Below are 18182 nucleotides of genomic sequence, written 5' to 3' on the forward strand. Positions count from 1 at the left end.
GAGGTAGTATTAAAGGAGAGAATTAAAACAAAACTGAGTGTCATTACGAACAATGTTGCACATCCTCTTTCTGACACACTAACACGGATTACTTTCAGCCAAGGAATTATTCAGCAGAAATGTGTCAAGAAGTGCAACTGTGTCTCCTTTATACCAAAAGCCTAGGAGCAGGCACAGAAGGTAGGCTGAACTGCTGATTAGTTGACTCACTGGCTGCAAGAACCCACTATGGGTTAAGCTGATGAGACGGCCGTTTTAAGGAGAAGCATCAGGGATTGCATTGCAAAGGATAGATTCCTACCGTGTTTTAACCTTTTTTCAAAGGATTATTTATTTGATTTTTTTAACCTCCACCATCACTTTGTTTTATTGGATTATTTATTTACTAGTCATTTAACCTGTTACAATAACGGGCGCTAAAACAGTAGTGCATAAACATTAGTAGGAACAGTCTATATTAAATGGCAAGGGACTTTGACCTCATTCTTTTTGTTGGTCGTATTTTTCTTTCTTTCAGCCTTTCTTTTGTTGAGGTTTACTTGCTGAGCTGACCGTTCTTTGTGGGCTGCCACTGTGTATTGTGTCTTTAATTTTCTGTGACAGTAATACTGTCTTGTACGTCCGCTGGCTTGTACGTTCGTAATATACCTTTAATTTTCTCTGGCGGTAATACAGGCGTGCACGTTGGTAATATGTCTTTAATCTCCTCTGACAGTACTACTGGCTTGTATGTGGCTGTAATATGCGCCACTGTATTGTGTACCTTTAATTTCCTCTCGCAGTAATACTGGTTTGTATTTCCGTAAAACGCCTCTAACTTTCTCTGACAGTAATATCACGCATCGCACCGTGCCCCGCGCATGCGCACTTCACCAGAAGACACACACACACGGACACCTGGACGCACACAGGGATTTTATTAAAGAGGATTGAAATTTTGGCACTGCATGCCTTAACACAGTTTTGACTTGTGTTTGAATACAAGCACTTTTGCACTTTATGCACCTACCCCTTGCTTCGAGCTGTGTCCTCATCTGCCGGCTCATCTGGTTACGATATCGATGATGTCAGGTTCAAGAGACTCCCAAAAACAGGTGTGGGAGTGTGGTGCCGACCTGCACCGTTACAGTGACATATACCCTAGCAATACTATCATTTATTTTCCCTAACCCAGGATAACATTTGTAATTGTTTCTGTAGTCTAGAATTTTTTTGTTATATGCAAGGATCAAGTTAAAAGCATCAAACTTACCTTACTTATTTAAAAAATTCTATACAGTTCTTTGTCAAGATTGTCATGCTATTTCTATAAACATCACTTGAAGAAAGTATGAGACAATTTACAAGAGGATTATTTGAGTTAACCAAATATTCTATAGCTATCCTAGAATTAAAAACACAAATGCAGACACAGTACTTGCCCATTCCAGCAGCAATTACAGGCAGTGATAGGTCGTAGGTATATAGAACATAGGACAGCATTAGGAAGTCTATATAGCTGCGGTGACTGGGAAGGAGGACAACTGGATACTGTTGGATAGCTTGCTGCAACTGTAGGAAAAATAAAAAACCAAAAATTAAAAATTTACTTTTATGTTATTCAATGCTTAATATGCTGTGAAGGCTCTTGATCATCTTCTACATTTTAGATGTTATCTGTAAATTATTAAATTTTATATACAGTGGGGCAAAAAAGTATTTAGTCAGCCACCAATTGTGCAAGTTCTCCCACTTAAAAAGATGAGAGGCCTGTAATTTTCATCATAGGTATACCTCAACTATGAGAGACAAAATGAGAAAAAAAAATCCAGAAAATCACATTGTCTGATTTTTGAAGAATTTATTTGCAAATTATGGTGGAAAAAAAGTATTTGGTCAATAACAAAAGTTCATCTCAACACTTTGTTATATACCCTTTGTTGGCAATGACAGAGGTTAAACGTTTTCTGTAAGTCTTCACAAGGTTTTCACACACTGTTACTGGTATTTTGGCCCATTCCTCCATGCAGATCTCCTCTAGAGCAGTGATGTTTTGGGGCTGTCGCTGGGCAACACAGACTTTCAACTCCCTCCAAAGATTTTCTATGGGGTTGAGATCTGGAGACTGGCTAGGCCACTCCAGGACCTTGAAATGCTTCTTACGAAGCTACTCCTTTGTTACCTGGGCGGTGTGTTTGGGATCATTGTCATGCTGAAAGACCCAGCCACGTTTCATCTTCAATGCCCTTGCTGATGGAAGCAGGTTTTCACTGAAAATCTAATGATACATGGCCCCATTCATTCTTTCCTTTACACGGATCAGTCATCCTGGTCCCTTTGCAGAAAAACAGCCCCAAAGCATGATGTTTCCACCCCCATGCTTTACAGTAGGTATGGTGTTCTTTGGATGCAACTCAGCATTCTTTCTCCTCCAAACACGACGAGTAGAGTTTTTACCAAAAAGTTCTTTTTTTGGTTTCATCCGACCATATGACATTCTCCCAATCCTCTTCTGGATCATCCAAATGCTCTCTAGCAAACTTCAGACGGGCCTGCACATGTACTGGCTTAAGCAGGGGGACACGTCTGGCACTGCAGGATTTGAGTGCCTGGCGGCGTATTGTGTTACTGATGGTAGCCTTTGTTACTTTGGTCCCAGCTCTCTGCAGGTCTTTCACTAGGTCCCCCCGTGTGGTTATGGGATTTTTGCTCACCGTTCTTGTGATCATTTTGACCCCACGGGGTGAGATCTTGCGTGGAGCCCCAGATCGAAGGAGATTATCAGTGGTCTTGTATGTCTTCCATTTTCTAATAATTGCTCCCACAGTTGATTTCTTCACACCAAGCTGCTTACCTATTGCAGATTCAGTCTTCCCAGCCTGGTGCAGGTCTACAATTTTGTTTCTGGTGTCCTTTGACAGCTCTTTGGTCTTGGCCATAGTGGAGTTTGGAGTGTGCCTGTTTGAGGTTGTGGACAGGTGTCTTTTATATTGATAACGAGTTCAAACAGGTGCCATTAATACAGGTAACGAGTGGTGGACAGAGGAGCCTCTTACAGAAGAAGTTACAGGTCTGTGAGAGCCAGAAATCTTGCTTGTTTGTAGGTGACTAAATACTTATTTTCCACCATAATTTGCAAATAAATTTTTTAAAAATCAGACAATTTGATTTTCTGGATTTTTTTTTCTCATTTTGTCTCTCATAGTTGAGGTATACCTATGATGAAAATTATAGGCCACTCTCATCTTTTTAAGTGGGAGAACTTGCACAATTGGTGGCTGACTAAATACTTTTTTGCCACACTGTACATGGCATTAAAAGATTTCAGTACTGGCATTGAACTAAACAGGTGCAACACATAATACAGTATGTTACAATTATTTAAACAGATTCAGCTTTGTTGAGTTAAGCTTACTTTGCGCTTAAGAGGTCTACTAGGAGGTAGATGCAGGGCCAATGGCAATTCTCATACATCACACTGTATAACACACCTTATAATGAAAACATACTATTTCTTTCTGACACTTGCTTACAATAACAATACCAAGATCTTAATTTTAATTTATGTAAATAGATCTAACAGAATGTGATCAAACTATTGAGAAATGTCATTCCCCACATATAAACTGCATTATCAAAATTATTTTTATTTTTAGAAGATTGTTTGGTGACAGATTTTCTTCTAGAAAGCCATGCACTAACAATACTGACCCCCTTATGTCTTAATAGTAAATTATGCCAGATTTTTATTCTTATGAGTGTTTAAATCAATGAAATAGATGATGATAGATGTTTGAAACTTAGAAAAATAAAACGTGATTTAGACTTTGTACTGTGTTACATATAATCAGGAAACAAAGGCTGAGCACTATCCTGTACACACTACAGTGTTACAGTACTTGGCCTAGAACTAGTACCAGCTGTTATTCTAAAATGTACTGGTTGGTCCTTTGGAAGATCGATGAGATCTGATCAACACAAGATTTTAGGTCCACCATCATTCTCCTCCGACAGTAAATCAAAAAACTACTTGGTCCTTTAAAATGTATTGGACAGGATGACGTAAGCATTTTTTTCTGGCTACCAGATCAGTGAATCTAAATTTTCCTCCAGATTATAGTCAAGGCCTCTTCTTCAAGTTTCACAAAGAAGACACAAGCAAGTTTTTATATTCTTCCAAAGGATGTAAAAATTAAATAATTGAAGTCTGTGTTGCTTTAACAAAGTTTAGTATTCTAGTGGTTACATGTTAGAATCTTTGATTATCTCCAACCAATATGTGCCAATCATCTAATACAGGGATCACCAACTCTGGTCCTGGAGGACCACAGTGGCTACAGGTTTTCATTCTAACCCTTTCCTTAATTAATGACGTGCCTTTGCAGCTAATTAACTTCTTTTGAATTATTTTAATTGATTTGTTTTTTTAAAATTTGTTCCCCTGAATTGCTTCATTTCTTTCCTTAAATGGCACCCAAACAGTAATGAAATGTGAAATGAGTTAGCCAACAGAAGTCCAACTAAGTCAGGGCCTCAAACTCCAACCAATTTCACACCATCTAGTTGCTTAATTAGGCACCAAGTCTTGTCGTTAATTAAACCCGTCCTTTACTTCCATGGATCAGGGGTCCCCAACTCCGGTCCTGGAGGGCTCCAGTGGCTGGAGGTTTTCATTCAAACCTTTTCTAAATTAGTGCACTGTTTTTGCTGCTAATTAACTTCTTTTGAATTCATTTTAGTTGACTTTTTTTTTATGTGTTCCCCTGAATTTCTTCATACTTCCTCTCAATTGCTTCATTTCTTTCCTTAAATGGCACCCAAACAGAAATGAAATGTGAAGTGAGTGAGCCAATAGAAGGCCAAGTCAGAGCGTGAAACTCCAAACAATTTCACTCCATCCAGTTGCTTGATTAGGCTTGGATTCTTGATGTTAATTAAACCTGTTCTTTAATTCCATGGCTTGTTCCTGCGGTCATTGTGCAATAGCATACATTTCCTAAATTGTTGATTTCTCTTTTCTAAGAGCACTGTTAAAATGTCTTGGGGATTTGAGTAGATCAGCATTCCTGAGACCTTCACCTTTCTTTATTTTCAGATATTGTATGATGCACACAGTTTGCTGGTCATGTTTTGGCTCATTTTGTATCTCACTATTGTTTGGCATCTAATTAAGGAAATAGAAACAATTAAGGGGTCCAAGTCTTCAAGAGCAACTTAATTAAAATGAATTCAAAAGAAGTTAATTAGCAACAAACACAAGTATTTAGTTAAGAAAGGGGTTAGAATGAAAACCTGCAGCTGTGGTCCTCCAGGATCAGAGATGGAGACCCCTTATCTAATACATGGTTTACAGACTGAGTACAGTGCATCCGGAAAGTATTCACAGCGCATCATTTTTTCCACATTTTGTTATGTTACAGCCTTATTCCAAAATGGATTAAATTCATTTTTTCCTCACAATTCTACACACAACACCCCATAATGACAACGTGAAAAAAGTTTACTTGAGGTTTTTGCAAATTTATTAAAAATAAAAAAAACAAGAAAGTACATGTACATAAGTATTCACAGCCTTTGCCATGAAGCTCAAAATTGAGCTCAGGTGCATCCTATTTCCCCTGATCATCCTTGAGATGTTTCTGCAGCTTAATTGGAGTCCACCTGTGGTAAACTCAGTTGATTGGACATGATTTGGAAAGGAACAAACCTGTCTGACACCTGTCATGTCAGAGCACAAACCAAGCATGAAGTCAAAGGAATTGTCTGTAGACCTCCAAGACAGGATTGTCTCGAGGCACAAATCTGGGGAAGGTTACAGAAAAATTTCTGCTGCTTTGAAGGTCACAATGGCCTCCATCATCCGTAAGTGGAAGAAGTTCAAAACTACCAGGACTCTTCCTAGAGCTGGCCGGCCATCTAAACTGAGCGATCGGGGGAGAAGGGCCTTAGTCAGGGTGGTGACCAAGAACCCAATGGTCACTCTGTCAGAGCTCCAGAGGTCCTCTGTGGAGAGAGGAGAACCTTCCAGAAGGACAACCACCTCTGCAGCAATCCACCAATCAGGCCTGTATGGCAGAGTGGCCAGACGGAAGCCACTCCTTAGTAAAAGGCACATGGCAGCCCGCCTGGAGTTTGCCAAAAGGCACCTGAAGGACTCTCAGACCATGAGAAAGAAAATTCTCTGGTCTGATGAGACAAAGATTGAACTCTTTAGTGTGAATGCCAGGCGTCACGTTTGGAGGAAACCAGGCACCGCTCATCACCAGGCCAATACCATCCCTACAGTGAAGCATGGTGGTGGCAGCATCATGCTGTGGGAAAGTTTTTCAGCGGCAGGGACTGGGAGACTAGTCAGGATAAAGGGAAGGATGACTGCAGCAATGTACAGAGACATCCTGGATGAAAACCTGCTCCAGAGCGCTCTTGACCTCAGACTGGGGCAACGGTTCATCTTTCAGCATGACAACGACCCTAAGCACACAGCCAAGATATCAAAGGAGAGGCTTCAGGACAACTCTGTGAATGTCCTTGAGTGGCCCAGCCAGAGCCCAGACTTGAATCCGATTGAACATCTCTGGAGAGATCTTAAAATGGCTGTGCACCGACGCTTCCCATCCAACCTGAGGGAGCTTGAGAGGTGCTGCAAAGAGGAATGGGCGAAACTGGCCAAGGATGGGTGTGCCAAACTTGTGGCATCATATTCAAAAAGACTTGAGGCTGTAATTGCTGCCAAAGGTGCATCGACAAAGTTTTGAACAAAGGCTGTGAATACTTATGTACATGTGATTTCTCAGTTTTGTTATTTTTAATAAATTTGCAAAAACCTCAAGTAAACTTTTTTCACGTTGCCATTATGGGGTGTTGTGTGTAGAATTCTGAGGAAAAAAATGAATTTAATCCATTCTGGAATTAGGCTGTAACATAACAAAATGTGGAAAAAGTGATGCGCTGTGAATACTTTCCAGATGCACTGTAAATACAGAAACAGTATGACCCCACTTATTTTACTTGCTCTGCTGATGCCTTACCATTTCAAAAGTGTTATTAAAACAATGGTTGAACAAAAAAAAAAAAAATTACCTTAATTTTCAATTGAAAAAGGAGAAGACACAGCAATACCAATCACAACAAACCAGTTGGAAAAAAAATGTAGAGTGTTGAAGATGTGTTATTTATTAAAGTGTTAACAAGAATATACTATAGTCCTGTCAAACCACACAGTATCATGGTTCACAGGTGCAACTATAACAATTAAGCAAATCCCCACTGCTTCATTAAAAATGTAAGCAAAAAATCTAAAATGTCAGAGGTTATATAAAGAAGACACAAATACTGGCATTGTCTCTGACCCTTTAATGCAAACAAAGAGACAAAAGTTTCAGTAAAGCTCCTATTTTACTTTTGTTTACTTTTCTCCATGGTCCAGTGTTCCTTGCTATAAGACTTCAAGCAAGGAAAATTATTCACAATTGTTTCATGAAAAAGGAATGTTTTATTAATAAACAGAACAAGACCAGCAATGTGAACATTGCTCTTATGTAAATAGAAAGACTGGACACAAGATCAATAAAACAACGGAATCAGGTGTTCCAAGCTTGTTTTGTGTTTTCTCATTTCCAAAAAAGTTTTTTTTTCCACTTTATTTTATAAGTTTTTTTTCTTTGTTAACTTCACTTCACTTGAAATCTAATACATTAGGATTAGTTCTTGTATTCTCTATTGCTCAAACAAACAGCTCGAGAAAGAGATAACTGGTTTAAGTGTGAGCTGGAGAAATAAAAGTGGAGACTACTAGCAAATAGAAATTAAAAATAACCTGTTTACATCTAAAGCAACAAAACCCACATGTATAAATCTCTTAGAGAAAAAAGACCTATTTAACAGCACCACCTATAAAAGGTTAGAGGAAAAAAATGGCTTATTTGTTCATTTTATGAACATAAATAAAAATGTAATAAATATAATTTAGTTGCCATTAATAATGGTGTAATTAGCTTGGAGCTTTGGAAATGTGAAACACTCAACTTACATTTAAAAATAATACTTAACATTATATTTTTATGAATGTTTTTAGATATAGTAAAATTCAATGTGGCTGTTTACTAACATTATACATTTTTACTTTGCGAGTTATTTTTAACAGGACTCAAAATCAATTATATTTTTAAGAAGTAATACACATTTAAAAAATGCACAAAATCCTGGTCCATGGGGTCCCATTCTACTATATATTATTATGTATGTTTAAATTTTCAGGATTTCAGGGTAAAGAAAATGTAATTTGCTGTGCAAGAAAAAAATCCAGTAAGGAGGCAGCAGATTAGGCATTCTCCCAATTTCATCACACATACTAAATAAAAAGGAGCATCTTATAATGACTGAATAAATGATAACTGTAATTTGGAATGAAAAATGAAAATGTTACAATATATACAGTGTACGGATGTCACAAAAGAACCTATGCTTCAGTACTACTTTGGTGCCAAAGTTCCAAAAATGTAACTGTACCAGCTTTTTTTTACAGTATGGGTAGTACCAAGAAAATCAGTACAGCCCTCATGCATGACTGCAAGTAGACAAATTTCTTTGGAAAGGCACAATAATACATGAGAAAAGCATGAGTCAAAACTACATATAAAAATAAGACCACATCACCACTTGTCAAAAAGAAAAACAGCAGAGGTCAAATCTGGGATGTTTTGGGCTTGTGCAGGAGAATTTTGGCACACAAGTACAGGAATTTTATTTTTATTTATTTGTTTTTTAAAACGCAAATACACACACCCTCAAGCTTGAGTCACTGACAATTTTATCCCATATGGAATTACTTCAGAACTAGATTTGTGCAGGCTTTGAGAATGACATCACATTATTCTACAAAGGTGTAATCATTTCACTTCCGTTGTCACACATTTGTAAGAAACAAAAGGATAATAAGATTATTCGCTTTTAAATAGTGTCTTACACAGCCTTGATGTACAGTGGCTTCACATTCATTCTCTGTTTGTATTGAGCACTTCTACAAACATCCATCAGTCCAATCATCAGTCCATTTTCTAAGTAGCACAAGCAGTTCAATACCATGGATTGAGGAGGAGGAGGAGGAACTCACATGCACCACAGTTATGCATACAGGACTGTGGGATGTCAGAGGAATGTCAGCGCAAACAACAGTTCTAGCAAGGACAAGATTTAAACAAAGTGGCTATTTCGTTTATCTACACCGGTGATAACATCAGTTGCTCCATTTGGTAATACTAAAATAAAATGTATTTAGTGTTTCAATGCTTCGAAGGACAAAGACCATCGCCACTTTAATACAGTGTGTACGAAATCTGTTATTGTCAAAACACACAGTAGCAGGACAAGCAAAACAGTAAACGTGGCTAAATATAAATCTGCAAACACTGAATTTGTGTCATTTGTTTAGCTTTAAAAGACAAACTACTGTTAATTAATATAACCTATAAGTGAAAACACATGTCATATATCTGAATGGTACACTGAAGACTGTAATGTTGCCTCACAGTTATGTATTTTTTGAACACAGCCCAAGTAATTTTCTAATTCTGGATTTATATACAGGAATAAGCAATGACAAAGTATGACCACTCACACAAGAAACCATGAAAACATCCAAACAAAGGCTGTTCAACAGGAGTTCTGAAATAATGGATTAATGTAAAACTGACAAGTTTGATTTCACACAGGAAGCTTTAAACTTGGAAAAAAATGGAAAAAGGAGGGACAGAAGAAAATTAAAGCTCCACGAGTTTCTGTGGAAGTTGTGTGGATCTGTTAAATATTACTCTTCAGTAATATTATTTTAACCAGCTAATAATGCAAATCTAAAATCTTACAACAGCAAATGTTACAAACTTAACAGAATGGTTCACTGACAAACCAGACTTAACAAAACAGCTTTAAAGGGTTTGTTTAAATGGAAATATATGGAATTATCTTAGAATTCAGTAATTCAATAGTACATATGCAAAAAATGTTTGAATTTTTATACTTCTGAATTTTAAGCAGCATTTTTCAGTTACTGGAGACAAAATTTCTGAATAAATTTAGAATGTGCACAGGCTAAAATATATCGGGTGGTTTATGATGACAGTATTCTTTATAAACCATGTGCTAAAATCCCACCAAGATTAATCCCCCCCCCCAATATATATTTGCTATTACACTTGGGGAATATCCATCTTTGCCACTAATTAAAATTCAAGCCTTACTTTGTAATTTTGACATTAAAGAATGCCAGTACTTGTTTACTGAAATGATAGCCGGGTAACTACTTGAGAGTAATACCAGAATTTTAAAACTTGTTACTTTACATTTTCATATTTTATTACAGAAATGTCACAATATCGTTCATTTCAATAAGGGTACTTTAACAAAACTACTTTAAATGGGATTTCTGTTCATGCCGTTTTACAGAAAGGTATGGAGTATCGTAAAATTTCACAGGTATTTGAATCAAATATAAAAATTATGGTATTGTAACATCACTAATGCAGTATGTAAATTTTTTAAGTTAGGGATGACTTTATTTCAGTCAGTACTACAGACTTTATTAATACTATATTGCAATTATCCATAAAGTTTGATGGATAATTAAACTAAATGGTTCCAAAATTACTTCTTTTGGTACCATCCAACATTAAACATAGGATGATTATGGTTTGTTTCTCTATGTTTTTTCTCTCTCTCTCTCTCAACTGCCACCAACTCATTGTGAACTCAAGGCAGCTCAATGGATAGTTGTTCTGAATTGTGTCTGGTCGTCTGCTATTTGGCTAAAACTTTGCAAAGGGATCCCATGGCTTCAGTCACTATATCCATCCACAACATTGTAAGGCTTCCTCTTTTGCACTTACCTGCCAAGGTTGGTGTCCTTCTCGGATGACCTTTCTCAGTGCATAATATGCCTGAAATAGGACATCCAGAGTAGAACCATTTGAGCTCCCAAGGATAATTCTGGCTTTTCTAATACCAATGCATTTGCTCACTAGGCTGTCCAGGGTAGGCATAGAATTCTTTGCCAAAATCATAAAACACTCTGTTTTGTAGCTTGCCTAATACTATTGTTGTCATAGTCCGATAAATGTGTTAAATCAGTGAAGCTAAAAAAAAATCTTACAAATTTCCTAATGAGAAATGGAATGTAATCTAACTATTAATTGTATTAACACTCTCTAAGAGCCTCTTTTTCTGTGAAAAGTTGTATAATCTTTTAATTACTCGTACATTATAGGCATTAGTAATATCTATATATATATAAGTCACTAAGCCGCCGACAAGTAGACATCCATGGAAAGCACGCAAGACAGCCATGCCCACCAACTCTAAGACCATTGGATACAACGACAACTCGCAGAGCCACGCCCACCAACTCGGACGCGACGCCTCGGAAAACATGTAGTCATTTATGTTTGTCTGTGCTACAGTCCACATGCACCTCTGAGCCACGTTGACTTTTCATCATTCTTTTCGGTTACGACACCCGACCACGTCCATCATCGCAAACCATGGGAAAGGAACAACGAAGCCCCGCCCAGAAACTCTACCCCTCCTCCCACGTGATAGGGAACGCACCTCAGAGCACTGCCCGCCAACTCGAACAGCTCATCAAACACATACTCACTCGCTTTGGTCTGTGCTGCGGTCCAAATCCAGCTGTGAGCCACATTGACTGTTCATTTGCCCTCCATGGCTACCGCTTCAAATGTATTTAATGGAAACAACACTTCTGTCAATGTTATAGAAATTCCTGCATCAGGTAACTGTTTCTATCAGTCGGGTTTTTCTGGAAAAATGTCATTGACGAAACTGTTGCTCTCAAACTTCGCAACATGGCTGTTGGCTTTGTTTGCCAACATTGGGATAACTTCAGCGACGTGGTGTCCGTTGCTGTTAGTCACAGAGGCATTGTTATACAGTCTGCTCAACAATACGCTGACTACATGAATACATCCGGAGTCTATGGTGGCGAGGCAGAAATTGTGGCAATGTCCCAAATCCTTCTAGCTACTATCACCATTTACTTCCAAGAACGTCCTCATGCCGCTCCTCGAGTTTACAATCCGGCCCAATGTCTCTCCATATCCCAGCTCTTTAGCGGTCCTTTGGATCATGGGCATTACGAGGTTCTCATGCCTCTCAAATACACATCTTTTGACGCTGTCGGTATGTGCACACAGGGTGCACACCCACTTGCTCGCCACACTAATGTGACGTCACCTGCCCACTCTCTTCTTCCTGAAAAACATTTAAAGACACACTCCCCTGAACACACGCATTCCACACAGGACTTTCAATGCACCTTTTGTTCCAAAAGCTTCCAAGTGCAGAGATATCTGAACGCACATTTAAAAAAAAAACACAACACTAACCGAATGATGCAATGTGAACATTGCCAGCAATGCTTCAAAACAACTCACGCTCTCAAGAAACACTTACGAACTCATTCCACATTTTGTACCGAAGACTTCACAGGTGTGATGGATCTCCACAACCATATGTAGATCCATTCAACACAAACATTTGTATGCAAACTTTGCGACAAACACTTTCACGCACGCAGATACCTTACTAACCATCTCAAAACACATTCCCTGATGAATTCTTTTCAGTGTCAACACTGCTCCAAAACCTTCACGTGCCAGAAATCTCTCAAAGCACATTTAAACACACACTCCACTGAACAAACGCATTCCAAACAGATCTTTCAATGCACGATTTGTTCAAAAACGTTCCGAGTGCAGAGATATCTCAACATGCATTTAAAAACACACTCCACTGAACGAATTATGCAATGTGAACATTGCCAGCAATGCTTCGAAACAACTCATTCCAATTCCCTTCAGTGTCAACACAGCACTAAATTGTTCATGCACAAACATCGCATTCAGTTTTCTGCAGCTTTTCAAGAAGATACCGCCATTCACGTCCAAGAACATAACATTGGCCTACCTACCACACTATGTGCTTCTTGCAATGCTCTTCATCGGCCAGCAGAGGTCAACAAATCCGGACATTACACTGTGTTGTCATGCCAGCAAGGTGTCTTTGCCACCGCTATCCAAACCCCCTCTTTTTTTTTAGAAAACCTCTTGACTGGCAAGAACCTGCTGTCCCGAAATTACTGTGATCATATCAGGGAATACAACTCTGCTTTAGCTTTCGCGTCAATGGGCGCGCTCAACCATCTGGACAAGGACCGTATGCTTTCAGAATCCATGGTCAAATTTATCACCAGGTCTCTCCTTTATATACCAATCCTGACACATCACCACAATATGGTCAGCTATATATCTTCGATTCTGCTGAGGCTACCAGTCAACGTTTGCAAAAGGAATGTAATATCGCTTGCAGTGACATTTTGTTGCTTCAACTAGACAACATGATACGACAGGTTAATCCCTTCGCAAAGTCTTACATGCAAATGCATGATATTATCACTCACGGTAACCCTGTTACTGCTGTACGAATGGTGTTCATGGAAAATCCAAGACTGGTTATGAGAAGGTATAACGCCCCGTCCTGTCAAACTGATGTTGCTGCTATCTTTGTAGGTGAAGACGGGGAACCTCCTGCACAACGCGACATTTGCATATACCCAAGGGTAGATGCTTGCAAGCGTATCTCTCTTCTCAATATGAACTGTGACCCCACGGTTTATCCACTGCTATTCCCTTACAGAGATCCAGGCTGGCACATACAATTAACCCATGTTGAGGAAAAGCGAACCGCGAAAAGAATGCGAGTCACACAGCTCCAATTTTATGCTTTCAGGCTTGTCATGAGATCTTCATTTACTGCACGTGCACTACACTGAATGGATCAACGTGTGTCTACCCGGCGCAGAGGCGTGGGTAAGCCGTTGAACCCCATTCGTGCTGGAAACCGGGGCTTGCGATTGTTCCCCACGTACGAGGGATTCCCAGTAAGTGCGGGTCATACGCTCGCACTGATTACGTCCCTGCCCTTTGTACACACTACCCCGCCCCCCCCGCTACTACCATGGTCGGGTGACTTGGTGGATTATATATAGAAAAGCAGCCAGAACCGCAAAGAACAATGAAATGTCAACGTGACTCCCAGGTGCATGTGGACTGTGCAAAGACGAAAACGACTCAGGTGACGAGTTGGAGGTGGGCACATGAGCAGGCAGTGCATACTGAATGAGAAATCAGCAGACTAGCATGACGGAGGGGGCGGAATAGGCGTTCTTCCCCTCTCCTCCCGTTCCGCCCTCCACACCCGAGTGCCGTCCACCCCCGTCCCTCGCTCTGGGAGGAGAAGGCGCGATGGCAGTCCTCCAGTTTTCAATCACGGACAATTGTATGTTGGTTTGTACCGTGCATTGTTACAATGTTACTTTTCTTGGTGGTTTATTAAATTACGGATTTTTCAAATGTTAATTTTTTCCCTGTGCTTAAAAATCATTAAAAAAGCGGCCTGATTATGCGGCGTATGGTATGCCGTGGGTTGGCTAGTTATAGTTAATAAACTAGTTGATGATAAATGTAATTGCTCTAGTACAATGCTAATACTGTGTACTGTATTATTTTTAGTACCGTTCCATATCAATGTGTACGGAGATCTGAAGAAACCAAGGGTATAGATTATCTGTGTTAACTTTTGGCAGCCAAGCTTAGCGAAATATTCTCTATGATTAGATTACCCAAAGGTACATGCAGTACCTCTTCAACATATAAGCAAACCGTCACTGACAATCATGTTTAAATTTCCACTACATAAAGTGCATAATGAACAAAATAATTTGCCGTGCATTTTGCAGGCAAAGATTATTTACATCTGATAGGTCGTTTTAGCTTGTTTCTCTTCAGTAAGACAAAAGAAACAAAATTACTTAGACAAAATTACAAAACTACCTAGAAAGGAAAACATAGGAAATAAAAAAAAAAAACTCTATTAAAGATATCTTATGGATCTTATGGATATTATTAATTAGTGGAAATACCAGTTGATTTGAGGGGTTTACTAACAACTAAATACATTAAGCCAATCCATTGTACGGTCTTGTGCTTACAACTGGTTGCACTACAATATAAGAAAACTAATAAAAAAAAAATTATGATTATAAATGCTTATAAAAATTATTATTTCTTTTGTGGAGGACAATTGTTTGAAATAAAAACAACTTGACAAATTTTATCAAAAATAGAAATACTTGAGAGAGAAAAATTAGAGCATTACATACCCTCTGAATGCCTTCTTCATTGACTCTTACTCTTTGGAAAAGAGTTTTAAAGGCTTTGCTCAACATGAATGCAAAAAATCTAACAACACTGAGCTTCAGATTCTGGGCCATCTCATCTAAGATCTCTACGGCCTCCTCATGGATAATTTCTGGGGACTCTCCAGACTCCTTTGATAACTACAAGAAAATAAAATTAAAAAAATGCTTGCTCAGGGATTCTTCTGTATTCAGAGGTATTCTTCCTCAGACATACAGTATATTCCATTCAAATGTAATATGCTTAATGAACAATGACAAAATAGCAACAAAAACCTCAACAGTTAAGAATGAAAGTGCAAAAAAAAAATCATTTATACACTACTAAATTACTTCAGCAATTTCTAGTAGATATATTTTTTTCATTTTATTGAATTTATTAAAAGCAAATAACATTCCATACAAGCAAGTCAAATTTTACAGAACTAAGTTCAAGTAAAATCAGCTCCCACCCAAGAGAAAGAGAGCTAGGCAAACAGAGTAAAACTTTAATAGTAGGAAAAATAAAATAAACATCAATTTAAATGCTTATTCTGAATTGTTATTGATTAGACCCTGCCACGTTTTAAAAATGTTTTGAACAGATCCTCTAAGTGAGAATTTGATTTTTTTCAATTTCAAATAGTATATAACATCAGTTACCCATTGACGTAAAAGAGGAGAGTTAGGATTCTTCCAGTTGAGCAAGATAAATCTACTGTATGTGCCAAAAGTGAAGTAAAGGCAATTACAGATAATTATTCGAATATAATTTGGAATGAAAAACGAAAATTTTACAATTGTTAAGCTATACTCATACAACTTCAATGAATAAAGTGATCCCTTTTTGAAGATGAACATAGTATTTTTTTGATTCTTGTTATTGGTTCTTTTTGAAGAAGGAACTTAATATTTGGCACGGTGGTCACAATACTGAAATTACTATCTTTGATACAATATTCTAGAAGTACTAATATTTAATACCATTTTCAACACCATATGAATAGGGAAAAAGGGATACATGCAAAATACAAGATTAGAAAAAAAAAATTACATATAACTAGATTTCTCTTAACCGAGTACACTTGTTCAAAAGCTTCAGAGATTGTGAAACATTCAAAAGTCTATAAAATGGCAAAGAACAACACTGGTCAAGTCTTCTGTAAACATTAATAACAAAAAATTTTACATTAATTAAAAAAATATTGTTTTTGAGGTAGTGTACTCATTCAAAAGCCTCCAACACTATCACACATTCACAAGTTAGTAAAATGCAAGTGCGAAATTTCCTGTAAGCATTACTGTGGCCTAAAGCAGTGCTTTAAGCAGGACTTTGAAAAATAGGCTCAATGCCCCCAACATATTAACTACCAGAGTAAATTTTTTGGTAGCAAGGAACTGAGTAACGAAAGCGGACGAGTACATTTCTTTTAATAGTTTGTCTCAAATGTTTTTGTACAGAGTTTTTGAATGTCAAGAAACAATTGTTCTTATTAATACTGTTTTATTATGTGTACCTTGAATGTCTTTGCTGATAAGATCTTGCAGAAATTTTTTTGCTAAGAGAACAGTTTCTGAAAAATGGCAATTTTCAACAATTTAAATAAAGTATATTATCAACTACCAAAGAGACAGTACCTGCTAAAAAGCAAGTAAAGCATACAGTACTATGCTCCAAGAGCAAAAAGCAGAAAAAAAAACGCAGCTGCATATGTTGTTACCGACGAAGAACACATTGGCAGGTTAGTCTTTCTTGCAAAAAATTTGGAAATTACAAAAACATTGTGGTTTATTTACAAAAAAAGTGTCATATGCACAGTTTTAATTCAAATCTGATACATGTGTTAGTGGTCTGTTAGTGTTAGATTTGTAAACAATTATTTACGAAAGACCACATTAAGGTTCTTTATACTAGAATGTTTATTTAACATATGTTATTTCTATGCATACGGTTTACAAAATATTGCAATACGTATTCAAGTAGACTTATATTAGAATCCATTACAAGAAACTTACGTCTTGCAAATACCTATCGCCTTCACCCCCCTATGACCAAACTTCGTACAATGGGTGAGCGAGCTTTTGCAGTTTCTGCTCCACGGCTCTGGAATGCCCTACCAGAGAATCTGAGAACATAGCAGATTGTGGCCTGTTTTAAAAAACAGACTTTTCTATTTAGGAAAGCATATTAACAAAATTGCCTCTAATTATTGTTTACCTTTGTTTTTATCTTGTTGTGTCTTTGTTTAAATTTTTTTTTTATGTAGCACTTTGAGGTTTACTGCAAATGTAAAGTGCCTTATAAATAAAATGAATTATTATTATTATTTAATGACATTTGCAACATTTAATTGTACTTCCTCAGTAACAGTATTCTGCGGTGGGCTGGCGCCCTGCCCAGGGTTTGTTTCCTGCCTTGCGCGCTGTGTTGGCTCGGATTGGCTCCAGCAGACCCCCGTGACCCTGTAGTTAGGATATAGCAGGTTGGATAATGGATGGATGGACAGTAACAGTATTTGTTTTCATCAATATAAATAACTTTTTAACCAGTTTTAAACTTCTTTACATTTTGTTTACAGAACTTTATTCTTACATTTTACAAAACATGGATAAACAGTACAGGTGAAAAAATTGTTATTCAAAATTTCTATATTGGAGGTAATAAGCTCCTTCTAATGAGGGTGCAGTTTTTCAAAAAAAACAAAACATAAATCAATTTCTAATATTAAGGCAAAGTTGTGCCTCATTGAACTGTTTTCTAATTCAGCTCAGTCAGGTGAGAAAAAAGACATTAATATCCTTGTTACGAGTTCTGCACCTACATTATTCTGAAAACTTTCCAGCTGTAAGAAACTAATACATATTGCAAAACAGTTCTAAAGAGGACAAGCTACCATACTCTTCTTAAGTTTTACTGGAAAAAAATGAATATACTACAATTGACCAAAGTTTAAAGCAC

General features: G+C 37.7%; 1 protein-coding gene across 2 annotated transcripts in view; it reads right to left on the reverse strand.

The window, feature by feature from the left end:
• LOC114648632 (dihydroxyacetone phosphate acyltransferase-like) overlaps positions 1 to 18182 on the reverse strand; it is a 62501-nt gene that overhangs the window by 41063 nt on the left and 3256 nt on the right. For both annotated transcript variants that reach the window (XM_028797776.2, XM_028797775.2), the window contains exons 3-4: positions 15209 to 15385; positions 1422 to 1551 (exon numbers count right to left, since the gene is read on the reverse strand). In XM_028797776.2, the coding sequence (XP_028653609.1) occupies positions 1422 to 1551; positions 15209 to 15385 (307 nt within the window). The remainder of the gene's footprint in view (positions 1 to 1421; positions 1552 to 15208; positions 15386 to 18182) is intronic.

Source organism: Erpetoichthys calabaricus, chromosome 3 (assembly GCF_900747795.2).
Source record: "Erpetoichthys calabaricus chromosome 3, fErpCal1.3, whole genome shotgun sequence".
Lineage (NCBI taxonomy): Eukaryota > Metazoa > Chordata > Cladistia > Polypteriformes > Polypteridae > Erpetoichthys > Erpetoichthys calabaricus.